Source organism: Cryptomeria japonica, chromosome 6, assembly GCF_030272615.1.
Source record: "Cryptomeria japonica chromosome 6, Sugi_1.0, whole genome shotgun sequence".
In the NCBI taxonomy this organism is placed as follows: Eukaryota; Viridiplantae; Streptophyta; class Pinopsida; order Cupressales; family Cupressaceae; genus Cryptomeria; species Cryptomeria japonica.
In genome coordinates this window covers 610,880,173-610,895,626 of record NC_081410.1, presented here as the reverse complement: position 1 = coordinate 610,895,626, position 15,454 = coordinate 610,880,173, and the positions used below count along the sequence as shown (strand labels likewise).

General features: G+C 35.8%; 1 protein-coding gene across 1 annotated transcript; it reads right to left on the bottom strand.

Annotated features, from left to right (window-relative positions):
* Positions 1-11,707: 11,707 nt before the first annotated feature.
* On the bottom strand, positions 11,708-13,291 carry LOC131856007 (iridoid oxidase-like). Its single transcript, XM_059207064.1, has 2 exons — positions 12,449-13,291; positions 11,708-12,356 (listed from the first exon to the last, which is right to left on the bottom strand). Exons 1-2 carry the CDS (start codon positions 13,262-13,264, stop codon positions 11,724-11,726), a joined length of 1,449 nt encoding a protein of 482 aa, XP_059063047.1. The 5' UTR covers positions 13,265-13,291; the 3' UTR covers positions 11,708-11,723.
* Positions 13,292-15,454: the final 2,163 nt, after the last annotated feature.

The window sequence follows — 15,454 nt, the reverse complement described above, 5'->3', positions numbered from 1 at the left end:
ATATTTTTTAAATACACAGTGATATAGAAATTGATCAATTGATAATAGTATTTAGTATTTTGGTTCATAGTTGTTGATATAGAAATTTATATAATTATAATTATAATAATAAAATTAATCTTAAATTTAATTATTAATTATTAGTTTAAGATTATATTATTTTTTTTGGTAATCATGATTGTGCGAGTTGTTTATCTCAACTTTTGTGAGATTTCTAGCATCGCTTCACGTTATATTTGTTATGATGTCTTCCTTCATTTGGTTTGCGATATATATGAGTTTGTTATATCTTTGATCTTAACATTCTTTCCTCTTGGTGCTTCTATCCTTCCAGGGGTTGTCATTCTCATACGTTCTAAGATGAGGATTTTGGGTGGGAGTGTAAGCTGCTTTATTCAAATGATTTTCTTGAAGCTTGGAAGGTGGTGGTTGAGTTTTGAATCTTGGAATCTGCAGGTGTTGTGGTATATGCAGTGGTTTCTTGTTTTTCTTTCATTTGCTTGGTTCTTTTGGTTCGGCCTCTTGTTGATTCCATCAGGATTTCAGCATCCTGCTCTCCTTCTTATTTGGGTTATTCTCTATCTGATATCGGTTTTCATTATGGCATGCTCTCTTACAGTGGTTTCATTTCCTTTTTTGAGTTTTATGCTAATAAATAGATTGGAGAATTGTTCTGTGTAGCCAAGGGTGGTTCGAGGATCTTCATTTTTTGTTGTTCTGATGTTGTAATTGGCAGTTGTTCTTCTATGCCATTATTGCGGTGTTCTTCACAGTGTGCTGAAATGATGATTATGCATCTGATATCTTTTTGTATGCCTTTTATGGCAACTTCTTTTGTATCTAATGGAAATGCTATGTAATATGGGGAGGGGTATTTTGGATTATGCCCACGAGGCCTCTTTGTAATGGGTAGGTAGGCCTTAAGTTTTTTGGAGCAATACTGGAGGGTTTTCTTACTGGCTCACTCCCTCCATTGCTTGTTGAACCAGACACCATGTAAAAGATTAAAATATTAATATAATTTAGTGGTAAATCCACTTTTATCAAAATAATTTTTTTTTTTTTTTATTAATAATCATAAAATTATATAATATAAACAATAAAGTGAAAATAGATATTTTTAATGATTGAATGAAAATAATCTAAATTTATGATTAAATATTATAAAATTATATTATATTTATTAAAATGATTAGATTTTTTTAATAAAAAATAGAACAATTTCAAAAACATGATACAAAATTATAATTATAAAAGATACGGTTTATTTTTTAATAGAAATATTTAAATTTTTACTTTATTTAATTCAAACGGTGTGAATCAAATCCCTATAAAATAGTTAATCAATTTTTTATTTTTTATTTGGTAAAAGTGGAAAATCCACTAAACTTATATATTATTAATAAAATGTTTACATCGGGTTCAAAAAAGGCATACTGGCAGGAAAGAACCCGCAAGAAAACCTCCGTTTGTAGCCTTCAAAAAAATAAAACTAGGCACTACCCTTACATCATTTGTTGCTGTCCAGACAGATCCCCCAACCCCCTACCTTTAAATTTTTTACAAGGGTCCCATAGGACAATTACAAAAAACCAGACTGCCACCAAATGAAGGGCTGAACAAAAATGCCATGAAGGACCACCAGGGAGATACTACAGATGTATAAGTTCCTGCCAAAGCCATAGATAGCCATCTGAGCCTAATAGAAGCCAAAGAACCTCCCAATCTGCAACAACAAAAACCATTCCACCAACTCCAAAAAGCAGTCAGATATCCAAAAACCAAGAGCTAGTGCTCTCCTCTGGAGGTTCATGAGCTGAGACCGAAGGAGGAATAACCCTTAGAGGAAAAGCCAAACAAGTAGGAGCAGAGAATAAAAAGCCTAGAGTGATCAACAAATGCAATGTCTCAAAGACAACCCAAGCTTTATCCACACACTGATGAGGAGCCAGATACAACAGAAAGTCCATGGAGGCTCGAGTGTCTTCCATGGAATCACATATCAATCCCATTCATAATTCATGCAATAATTGGCCAGACCAACCATTAACCATAAGCTCGTGACGAGGAAGAGAGCCATCGTAGTAAAAAGACCCCATATCAAAATGACAATCAGCCAATGCAGGAGAAACCGAGGCCCAATTACATACCGTCGAAAAAATAAACGTAGAAACCAAGAGGCGGACCAAATCCTCATCAAGTAAAACATCATAACAAATAGTAACAAAGCGAGAGAAAAGCTCAACATAAGAAACCTGAGGGCAAACTTCGAGCCATTGACACCCCATAAGCCTATAGAATCCAAAATCCACCGCAGGAGTAAACAAATTAAAGACCTTACCAAGCTTGACAAAATTGTCCTCATTTTCTTCTTCCACTATTCAGGCTTCTAAAACCACTCTGTATGCCCCAATAGATAGAGAAGAAGACATTTGTAGGAGGAAGAGCTCCAAAAAAGCCACATAAACATAAACATAAAAAGCTGCTTGACAAGATAATATAAATGAGAAAACCGCCCTTAACTTCCCATAATGGCAATGCAAAATATCCATTGCAACCTTACTTGATTTGAACATTTCACATGGATTAACAACCCGTCAACTGACATCCATAAATGAATATCAAGCAAGAGAGGACACCACCCTCAACAATGATTATCACATAAAACCAATTCTGTCGAGGCCGAGAACACACACAAGGCGGCCAAAAATATAGTACAAATACTTTAACAAGTAATAAAAGCCTAGGAACATACTGCACATTAAAAAGTTACAAGCATGCCACAACCTATGAAGGACTGAAAACAAAAAACTGCTCAAAACACAACCACCCTATAAATGACTGATACACAAAGTAAAAATGTGCTTTCTATATAAAATAGAGGGCCTATACAAGGCATCCTATTGCCTTACACATAGCCTTGAGGAATATCCCTTACCTCAATAGTATTTCAATTTATCTTTATAATAACATGCATATTCGACAAAAACTGCAAATTACCTGCTAACCATACCTCATGGGATACACACCGCATCATCTAGCCCATAAGAAAATTTTAAGAACATACCATATGTAAATAATAGCATAATATATCCTATCATCCTCCTATCTACACATGTGGTGCAAATAAAATTTGATTAGAGTAAAGGATAACACGAGTACCTCAAGAGATAATAGAAACAGATAAATTGAAATGAATTACCATAAACCCATAGGTTAGATCAAATACCCAAGAACCCATACCTCAACAAAATATAAATTGATCTTTAGAATGATTTGCAAACTGTAGTTTACCTGCTAACCACACCTCATGAGATATAAACATCAACATCTAGCCCAAATGTAGAATTGTAAGAATACACCATATGTAAATAGAAACATAATAGAGCCTATCATCCTCCTATCTACACATGTGGTACAAATACAATCTGATCAGAGTAGAGGATAATATGAATACCTCAAGAGATAATGGAAAGAAGTAGCCCAAAACAATCACCTTAAAACCTTAGGATTAGATCAAATACCTAAGAAAAATGTCTTGAGGAATATCACTTACCTCCACAATCTTAAGTTGAGCACCGGTGTCAATTGCCATGTTAGCCAGAAAATCTGCCAGCCTATTCAACTCTCTAAAACAATGAGATAATGAGAATGTATCAAAGAAGGATAATTTCTCCAAAATATGATCTAAAATGTACTTCAAGTGCCAACAATTACTCTTACAACTCATAACACTCTGAATGATGACCATCGAATCCCCCTGAATCAATAGATTTTTAATCCCTAAAGAAATAGCCAAATCAATCCCAAGTGACAAAGCTTGGCATTCAGCAAAATTGTTTGACTAGGAACCAAGGGCATGACATTGCGCAACTATTAAAACAGTAAAAAATAGCCATACCAGCCCCAGCCAATCCCGGGTTACCCCTAGAAGCACCATCAAAATCAAGCTTGAAATGGCCCAAAGGAGGAGGATCCCATCTAGCAGCACGTCTCTTATTACTAGTAACCAGACCTTTTTCAACAGACCCATGAGAAGGGATGGCAGAGAGAGATTTCCATGTCCTTGTAATCCTGCCATCCCAATGAGAGAAGGATGTCAAATTTTCCAAATTCTTATGAATGTATGACAAATCCACCTTTGAGATAGAAGCCTCTATCTTGACTAAAATGTCAGAGAGCGAAGCTGATAACTTTCTTAAAATCCTATTGTTTCTTTCTAACCATATGTTCCAAATGATATTCGAAGGAGAGATAGCTTATTTCCTTGGAGCAAGGGGGTTTTGTTCTAGGGAGGGAAACTGCGGAAGGAGCTATTGTAGCGCATCAGTTGTTGCATTCTATCTCCTCCCAGAGGTCTTTGACTATGATTCTTAAGCTTGATATGATGAAGGCTTGTGATAGAGTAGAATGACATGCTTTGTGTAAAGTGTTGTTGAGTTTGGGTTTTTCGTACGCTTGGGTAAAATGGATTCGCTCTTGTATGTCTTCTGCTAGATTTTCAGTAATCCTCAATGGTTCTCCCTGTGGTTTCTTCTCCTCTTCCAGAGGTTTGAGGCAAGGAGATCCCCTTTCTCCTTTTTTGTTTATTCTGCTTGTTGAATCCTTTAGTTGGGCTATCAGGGCTGCTAGATCACAGGGCTCTTGGTGATGTATTAGGTTTTTGAATTTTCCTCAAGCTATCTCTCATTGCCTCTTTGCTAATGATACCCTGTTGTTTGGGCATTATTCTCTGTCAGAGGCTAAGATTATCTCAAGTGTTATTCAAGAATATGCCTTGTTTTCAGGTTAAAAAGTCAATATTGATAAGTCTAAAATCTTCTTTCTTAATACATCACTGTTGGTGCGGCAGAGGTTGCATTCCTTCTGGGGTTTTCAGATTGGTAACTTGCCCTGTTCCTATCTTGGGATTCCCTTTTTTGTTAAGCAAGATAGGCTTGGATTTTGGGATAAGGTAACTTCGGCCATTTCAAAAAGAATTCATTCTTGGAATCACAAATGGTTGACTTCAGCTGGAAAACTGACACTTATTAAATCTGTTATGAGTTCTATTCCAATTTATTTAATGTCGGTTTTAGAGTCTCCCAAGTCTGTTGTTGTAAATTTGCAAGATACTCTTTGATGTTTTCTTTGCTATAATAATAAAGATGGCAAGAAGAGGTTGCCTTTGGTTGCTTGGGAGAAAAATTGCTTGCCATAGGTTTCAAGGGGGATCGGGGTTCATAATTTGGAGACCCAAAATTTAGCCTTAGGGGCCAAATTGGTTTGGAGATTGTATGAGAAGCCTACCTCTTTTTGGGATTAGATTATGTTTGCCAAATATCTAAATAATGGTCCCAAAGAGAGTATTTTCAAATTCTCTAATTTACCTTCTGGTTCGGTCATTTGGAATTTCTTATGCAAATGTAGATCAGTTATTATCCCCTGCCTCTCATGGGTTGTTCATAATGGAAGGAAAGCTATACCCTGGGATGAATCATGGAACAAACATTGTTCTTTGATTAGTATTAGGGATTGGTCTCCCTTGATTGGTCTCATCACCTCTCTTTGGGGTGTGTTTGTGGCAGATTATTTTGATATTGTTCAGGATGGTCCTTTGAAGTTAGTTAAATGGAAGTCGATTGACTTCCTTGATGTGGATTTGCATTTGAAAGAAGAGTTTGTTAAGATTTTGAGTGAAACATTTATTACTTTCTCGCACTCTGAAGATGAATTTATTTGGACTGGGAATGCTTCTGGTAAATATTCTATTAAGGGAGGATATATTTCCCTTTTATCTACAACTTTTGGCTCTTATTGGCCCTATAAGTTGTTCTGGCATTCAACTTGTTTACCCAAGGCTGGTTTTTTTGCTTGGTTGGCTGTCTAGGATAGAGTTCTTATAGGCATGCCGTTGGATAGATTAGGCATTACTGTGGCTTTTCCTTGTGTTCTTTGTAATAAGAACCTGGAGTCCTCCTCACATCTGTTTCTCCATTGTGATTTTGCTTATGATTGTTGGAATTGGCTGCTTAGTAAATTGGGCTTATCTGATGTTATAGGCAAGGACCTTGCCTCTCATTTTCATTCCCACCCTCTCATGTTTTCTTCTTCTTTTTGTGCATGTCTTTGGGTTATCTCTTAATCTATTATCATTTGGAATATTTGGCTGGAACAGAATAAAATGATTTTTAAGAAGGTTACTTCCTTAGTATCAGAGGTTTTGCATAAAATAGAAGCCTCGATTTCGGAGGTTGCTTTGTCTTATATCTATAAGAACTTGGGAAGTCAATCTTCTTTCTTGCATTGGGATAGTAGGATTACCAGGGTTTGGGGAGCCCTCTCGACTTTACCTTCTCATGGCTCAATCTCCAAGAGTTATAATTCTCTTGCGAAGCGGGCACTGACCAAATGGAAACCTTCGCCTTGGGGTCACTTTAAACTTAATTTTGATGGTGCCTCCCAGGGAAACCCTGGGAAGGCAGGGGTGGGGATGGCTATCTTTGATCATAATGCGCATCTCATTCTTGCTAAATGCCATGATCTTGGTTATATCACTAACAATTTTGCTGAGTTTCAAGCTTTGTCTTTAGGGTTGGATATGACAATTTCTCTAAAGATCAAGAACACAGTAATTGAAGGTGATTCAATGGTTATTATTCAGAGTGTTATGAAGAAGAAATCTAATTGTTGGAAGTTGCAGTATTTGCTGGATCAAATTTTATAGAAATTAGATGCTTTTGATTCTTTCCTAATATGTCATTGCTATAGGGAAATTAACAGAGTGACTGATTTCCTGGCAAATCTTGCCATTGAAAGTAAAGCTCATTTCTGGTTGGTTAATTCATCTGAAATTCCTTCGATAGTTTGGAAAGGTGTTCAAAGTTCTTTTCTTTTTGGCTGATTGGTTGCCCACCCTCCTTGATTGGTCAGGTTCATCTTCTTTTTCACTTTATGGATGACTTTGTATGTGCCTTATATCTGATGTAGAAACCATACTTCTGTATCTGTCATATATAATGCCATTTATAGGGTGAGGACATGGTTGATCATGATATATTCAAGGGTGGTGGCTTGTGAGTTTGAATGTCTTTTATTTTCGATCCTTCATAGGTTTGTGGTATGTGTGTTACTTTTTAATGTGCGGTACGATCTTGGGTTATTATTATTTGTTGAGGATTGGTACTGCATCAATGTTCGCACTGTGTGAGTTTTCGGCCATGACAGATTTGGTATTATGCGGTGATCATTTGTTTTGGTGGTGGTGTCCTCTCCTTCTTGATTTTCATTTATGTTTGTCAGTTTTCAGGGTTGTTAACCCCTGTGAAAAGTTCAAATCATGGAAGTTTGCAATGGATATTTTGCATATCTGTTCTTATTATTATGGTAAGTTGATGGTGGGTTTTTCATTAATACTTTCATGTGTTATCTTGTTTTATTATGAGAAAAGCAACATTTTGGGTTTTATGGTTATGTGGTTTTTTCTGGAGTTTCTTCTTTCTGCAAATGTCATCTTCCATGGCCTCTAGTATATACAGAGTGGTGCTCGAAGTTGGGGTATCGGAGGATGAGAACGTGGATAATGGTGACAAGCTTGGTAAGGTCTTTAATTTGTTTTCTCTGCGGTGGCTTTTGAATTCCGCAAACTTCTGAGGTGCCGTTGGCTGGAAATTTGGCCTCATATTTCTTATGCTAAGCTTTTGTCTTGGTTTGTTACAATCTGTTATGATATTTTACTTGACGATGATTTGGTCTGCCTCTTGGTTTCCACGTTCATTTTTTCGACAGTATGTAATTGGGATATGGTTTCTTCTGCATTGGCTGATTATCATTTTGATGTGGGGTCTTTTTATTATGGTGGGTTTCTTCCTCGCCATGAGCTCATGGTTAATGGTTGGTTTGGTCAATTATTGTATGAATTAAGAATGGTGTTGATTTGTGACACCATGGAAGATACACGGGCTTCTATGGATTTTTTGTTGTATCTGGTTCCTAATCAGTATGTGGATAAAGCTTGGGTGGTTTTTGAGGCCTTGCACTCGTTGCTTTCTTTGGGCTTTTTGTTCACCGCTCTTGCTTGTTTGGCACTTCCATTGAGGGTTATTCCTCCTCCCAATTCAGCCCATGATCCTCTAGAGGAGAGCAATAGTTCTTGGTTTTTGCATATCTGATTGTTTTTATCTTGGAGTTGGTGGTATGGTTTTTGGATGCAGATTCAAAGGTTTTTTTGGCTGCTGTTATGCTGGAGTTTTCTGGCAGTATCATATCTTCCAAGGAGGCTCTCTTTGGTTTCAATTGGTAGAAGTTCCTACATTACTATTGTTTCTTGTCTCCTTGGTGGTCCTTCATGATATATTGATGGAATTTTGTTATTCAGCCCTTTATTTGGCAGCAGACTGGTTTTTTTGTAAAAGTCCTATGGGACCCTTGTATAATTTCATATGTAGGGGTTTGGGGGATCATATTGGATATGTAACAAATGATGTAAGGGTAGTGTTTAGTTTTTTTTTTAAGGCTACAACCAAAGGTTTTCTTGCGGGTTCTTTCCTGTCGGTATGCCTCTTTTGAACCCGATGTAAACATATTTATGAATAATAAATAAGTTTAGTGGCTTGTCCATTTTTATCAAAAAAAATAAATAAAAAAAATCAGATCATATATATATATATATAAAAAATAGGAATATGTTAATAATATCATATATTGAAATACATTATAAATTTTAATTGGGAGTTATTCATTGATATAAATGTTTCTTTTCAAAAAAAAAAGGAAAGAAAGGGCGCGTTGTTTCCATTTTAAAAGAATCCTTTTATACTGGAAAGCCTTTTTATGTGGGAAGTTGGGGGGGGAGAGGGGGTGGGGGGGTCGTGGGCCCACTTCCCACTCCCCACTCATTTTCTAATTACCTCGCCATGCGGTTTAATAAAGTAACTGACTATTTTGGTGTTTGAATATTTGCTTTGACATTTATATTTATAACTATGAAATTCATTTTTCCTGCATTTGTAATACTAATTTTCAAATCGTTTTGCCATTATAAATTCGATTTTCATATTGATATAATTTTAATAATGTAATTTGATTTACATTAACTGATTAGAAGGTTAAAGTAAACAATATAAGTTATGGTTATAAGTGGTACCATAAATTTTTACAAAGAATAATAATAATAATAATAAATTTAATTAGTAATACATAAACTAAGTGGGTTATTTTTACATGTTAATTATGGTATTTATTTTTATGTACTATTAAATTTTCAAACTTAATTGGAATTAACATTAGTAAATTAGTTTTACATGTTTACAAGCTAATCATATGGTAATTATTTTAATGCATTAGTAAATTATCAAAGTTAATTGGAATTAATTGATTATAATTTTAACATTTAAAAAAGAAAAAAAAAACTTTGATTTGTATAGGTAGTTGAACTTGAATATAAATTGTATTGATTATTATAATATTCGATTTGCTAACACGAAGTGTAATTCTTGATGGAGGCAATTTTTTTGTTAGTTGCTAGACAATGTACACCTTTTATACATTTAATCGCTTCATACAATTACAAATTAGAGCCATTATTACCTCACTAGTTGTGTTATTACAATTTACGAGAACTAGATGATAACTCTCTCTTTTGAATATTAACCACCTAGTAGTATTAAGTTGTTACGTTTAAGTAAATCTCTTTCCTTTATATGTAGAATTAAACTCATGAGTTATTTTCTTTTAATTATTTAATTCTTGCAAAATAGTCTCAACTTTAAATTATTCTAGAGTGATGTTTATTTTAATCTTCCAAAGTATAATAGTTGGACCTCTTAAAAAAAAAAATCTAAACAAGAGGAGTTGGAAACAAAAAAACTTAGCAACATTCGGTATATATGGTGTCTCTAGGTCACGCTTATGGGTAATGCCGTCGTGTTGAACTACTGCACCTAACGCCTAATAAAGCTACATTAATGACATCTTTGGCATCATCCCTATAAATCGTCGAGGAGTAATAAGGGACACTTGGAAGTTAAAATCCAAGGGGCGGGTAATCCCCCTTGGATCGATAATCTAATAAGATAATCTTTAAATGATTTACATCTGCTAGTTAAACCATAGTAAACCCCTTTATGGTTGATTGAGTGAAATACTTTTATAAACTTGGCTTAATCTCAAAGAGTTGTTGACGATTGACAATTGAGTCAGGTGACGCTTATGATAGGTATTAGGACCTAGTGGCTTTAGGCCACAAGCATTAAGCCACCTTGAGCCTTTGCTTAAATGCTACCATCATGGGTAGCAACCACAGAGAAACTGTCTGGGACATTGACCCTAGAAAGGGTTGCGTACCCACCAAACAATTTACATTAAACCATAGATTAGAAACAAAACTACATACTATACGCCTTGAACCCGTGCCAAAACGGGTATGTAGGCAGTCTAGGGACAGAGTTGTTCCTAGTACTCAGGCGTTTGGAGATGGGGTCTAGGATTTGGTAAGAAGATGGATTGCGAAGAATCCTAATTGAAAGATAAGTGTAATAAAATAAAAAGTAATTCAACGCATACTCGAAAGGAATCCCGTATGGATTCGCTTGACTTCCCGAGGCTTTAGGCCAAATTTCAAGGTGGAATTCAAGCTTGCAATATATTATTTTACTTGCTCCTAAGGACGGTGACCTCGGGGCACACCTATTAAAGGAGTGTAATTCTTAGTGAGTGACTTAGGATCCGAATGGTCCCGATGAGTCTAAGTCTTTGGCCAGAGCACCTCCTATCCCAAGTTGGATAGATGCCTACCCTGTTTGGGTAGATGCCTATCCCGTATTGGATAGATGAAACCTCATGTCCCGTATGGACAGATGCCTAACCTGTATGGTTAGATGCTCATCCCGGATGGATGAATGCCTAATCCAAATGGATAGATGCCCAGAGTATGCAATTGAATCAAACACAAATGATTAAATTTATAAAAAAAAAAAAATGGTCAAAATTTTCTTGGGTTAAGTATAACGGGTTACTACGAACTAAATGGACATTAAAATATAATCTTATAGTAGATCATACCTACATTGTATCTTGTGAAGTGTACAAACATATGATTTATAATATATGATTAATATACAATCAAGACTCTTTATGTATCTTCAACAAGGATTCTCCTGTTAAGAACTCAACTCCTAGGCCATAAATGAACCCAAACATTACTAAGTTAAAGCACAATATAAAAATCCAACATGATGTAATGTCAATAAAACACTATCAATTAATTGCTTCAATTGAAATAATCTAAAGTTAACATGATTTAGATATCATAGATGCATAAATCAATAAGTTCACCAATCATAATGTTGAACAAAATACCATCATCATAATGACACATAACAAATATAGTGAATAGTGAAGCCAAAACACTATTATAGTTTAAAAATAGAAGTCATTATGTATACATCCCATAATACACAACCGAACACAATAATTTCAAAAAAAAAATTTAAATGCATGAATTATATTAATGATAATAAACACACCATCGATAAGTATAATGTTAGTACCAATAGAAATTCAAATAGGCATACAAGGCACATAAGCATGAGACATTAAACACTTTCATAATATTTATTTAATGATTCATAATATCAGTTAACATAAACTTACATCAAACTTGGTAAAAGAGCTAGTAAATGGTATTTACATAGCCAAAAACTCATCGTAAACCTCTTTGACCCTTATTGAACTAACATATTATTTTAGTATAGATGATTTGGTAATCTTGGTGTGGGGATTGCATGCAATTCTTTAGACTTCTTTAATACTATTCCAAATGTCTCACTCATGTCTATCTTATTATAATTCATCCCTATTGGAAGCATCCAATTGAAGGAATGGATTAAGGAAGCAATAGTAAAATGAACCATTTGATGAGCCAAAGGAAGTCCTAAGCATATTCTTCTTCCAGCTCCAAATGGTATCAGCTCAAAATTTTGTCCCTTATACTTTACCTTACTATTCTCACCATTAAAAAACCTCTCTGGCATAAATTTTAAAGGTTCTTTCCAAATTTTAGGATCTCTTCCAATTGCCCACAGATTCACAATCACCATGGCATGCTTAGGTATCATATACCCTGCCACCTCACATGAGTTGTCTGCTCTATGGGGCAATGCCAAAGGAAGTGCTGGGTGTAGTCGAAACACTTCTTTCACTATAGCATGGAGATAAGGTAGACGATCTATGTCAGATTCTTCCACTTTTCGATTGAGACCAATTACCTCTTCTAATTCCTTTTGCGCTTTTTTCATTACGTAAGGATTGGCAATTAGTTCCACCATAACCCATTCAATTGTTGTAGTAGTAGTATCACTACCAGCAGACAAGAGTTCCTACATGATCATAAGGAAATGACTCATCAATAATAATAAAAATATATTATTAAATAAAAAATGAGTCAAAATAGGCGTTGAACAAGACTCACCAAGAGTAAAGCCCTGATATTCACCAGAGTGAAATCATGGGCAGTCAGATCGAGCAGAATGTCGAGAAAGTCCTTTTCCTTGGGTAGACCGACCCCTTGCCTCCTCGCCTCCAACCGATCTTGTATGAATACATCTAAGTACTCATGTAGTCGCTTATGATGGACTGTCAGACGACGGCACACTCCCTGAGGGTCCACCAACTTCAGAAACGGATAAAAGTCGGCCAAGTTGGGTTTTCCGGTCAAGTTCACCATTTCACTAAAAGTGTTTCTCAATTCTGCAGACTCTAGATTTTTGGGATCGAACAAGTTCTTACTGAAAATGGCGTTGCTCATGAGATTGAGACCCTCGTAGTACACCAGCTCTGCAATATTCATACTCGTCCCCTTCTTCTCAAAGACCATTCGAATCGTCTCGGAGACTTGATCTCTTCTGAGATGTTGCAGCGCTTGGAGTCTGGTGGGAGTGAAAAGCTCTGTGGTGGCAATGCGTCTGAACTTCCGCCAGTAATCTCCATACTGAGCAAAAGCAATTGAAGATTCATGGTGAGAAAACACCTTTGCTGCTTCTATCATAATCCGTCCTGCAAAATTCTGGTCGTGGATTTTGAGGACCTCTTTTGCCATTTCAGAGGATGAAACCACCACAGCAGTTTTCATGCCGAGAGAGAGAGTCATGAGAGGACCGTATTGCTGAGAAAGAGCCCACAGAGATTCATTGGGTTTTTTCCCCAGCTGGAGAAGGTTTCCCACGATGGGCCAGCCAGGAGGTCCAGGAGGAAGATTTGCTCTGCTCTTCTTCTTTCTTTTCCCCATTAAATCTACTAAGAAATAAGCGAGCACACTGCTTACCAGCGCTGAAAGCCAAATCACCCATTGCCCTTCCATTGAATGGATTTTAGATCTGCTTGGGAATCAATTCCTCAGCAGATTAGTATATATAGATATCTATACAGCATTGGGACAAAAATATATTCCTAAATAGATTTCAGATCTCCCGGGACTCTGTCAAAGACGCTGACCATTTTCCCTTACAAATATTTTATGTATAAAAATCATTTTCCTAAAATGATTTCTTGATGGAATCTGACAAAAAATCGGGATCTATCAAAGGACGCCATTTTTCCTGATAAGATTTGTGTATATAAAAATGTATTCGGTAACTTAGTATCGTTGACCTAAATATACCAAGAACAGCGTTCACGGAATCGGACAAAACTGTCCTCCAAGAAAAGTGGAATCAATTTGTCATATTTGGTAACGGGCATTGTCATTTGTGTATGCATGTGAAATGTGATAAACAATACAACTCGATACAATGTAAAATACGGCACGGTCTAGGAGATATTACTGCTTTGGACTGTTATTCTTTGCCCTTTGTCAATAAAAAATTAAAATGGATATGTCGAATCGTTATGAAAGGTCAAGATCAAGTGGGGAGTTGTTGGGTCTATTTATTATATACATTTGTGTTGTATATGACGTTGGATATATATATATATATAAAACAATGATTTTTAATCTGTGAATAATTGAGATTCAACAACTTTTTATTTTGAATCGATTAGACAACATTTGTATCCTTTAAATTGAGAATCTTCCTACTAACTGGTCTATAGTCTTTTAATAACTATCGAACAAAGTTTTTGTATAGAGATTATTTCAAGGAGCAACGTATATGTTAGAAGAAGAAATGTCTGTCATAGGTTGTTTGTCAATGGCAATGTCTTTAGGCTCCATTAAAGATCAAAATCAATTTGGATGTGTTAAGAGTGAACAAACAAGCTTGGGCACATACCAACACATCAAATGTGTATGCAAATGATAATAGCTCATACAACAATGTCCTCTTGATCCTGAGTCTATATGTTATGGTATATTTACGTACCGTTCAATGTGTGTGTTTTGAAGAAACCTTCAAATCAATTTTATACCAGCTTACAAGAATTCAAACATGACTGAATTGGTTGACTACCAAGATCAATGACTCAACCTATTCTAGATGGGATCCATATCAAATGTATTGTCTTGCATGCCTCTACAGATTTGCATGTGATTGATCCCTCAAGCCAAATCACTTCTTTTTACAAGAGAAGGAAACAAGAAAAGTTGCTAAAAAAATTTGAAATGGTAGATAAATAAATGAAAGCACTAAAATTTGTAATGCTCAGGGTTGCATGCAGGGAGGTTCATTCCGTGAGAAATATAAATGATGACAAAATGAATTGGGTGAGAGAGAGAGAGAGAGAGAGAGAGAGAGAGAGAGAGAGAGAGAGAGAGAGAGAGAGATGGAGGAGAGAGATATGGAGAGAAGGAGAGGGAGAGATCAAGAGAGAGAAAGGAGAGGGATAGTTAGAGATGGAAGAGAGAATCATATAATGATGGAGAGACAAAGATCGAAAGAAGAGAGGGATAGATAGAGGTGTAAGAGATAAATATAAAAAGAGTAAGAGATATGAAGATAAAGACAAAGATAGGAAGTGATATATAGAGGGAAAGAGAGGGAGAAAGATGGAGAGATAATGAAATAGAGATAGAGTGAGAAATGGAAGAGTAAATGTGGACATGTATAGAGAGGAAAAGAGATATAGATTTAGAAGTCTAGAGAGAGAGAGAGAGAGAGAGAGTATGTGCGTGTGAGAGAGTGATACAGATATGGAGCTAGAGAGGGAGAGGGAGAGAGATATATATAGAAATAGATAGAGAGGGAGGGAAGGGTAGTAAAGGAAAGAATTAAAGATGATAGAGGAGAAATCAAGAAATACAAAAAGAGGGAGTGATAGAGATAGGGATAGAAAGAGGAGGAGATAGAGAGATGTGGGCAAAATGGAGGGGGGAAGATAGAGATGTAGGGAGTGATAAGGCGATCGAGATAGGTGACAGATAGAGAGAAAGATAGAAATAAAGATGTGGATGGAGAGAGGGTGGAGAGGAAATAATAGAGATAGAAATCGGGTTAAAATGAGAGAATTTCAAAATTTAATAGAATTAATAATTATGTTAATA

Excerpts from the sequence above, each read along its gene's own strand:
- LOC131856007 (XM_059207064.1), bottom strand. The coding sequence starts at position 13,264 with ATGGGGAAAAGAAAGAAGAAGAGCAGAGCAAATCTTCCTCCTGGACCT. Across the intron at positions 12,357-12,448 it reads ATATCAGGGCTTTACTCTTG|GAACTCTTGTCTGCTGGTAG; the intron begins GTGAGTCTTGTT and ends ATGATCATGTAG.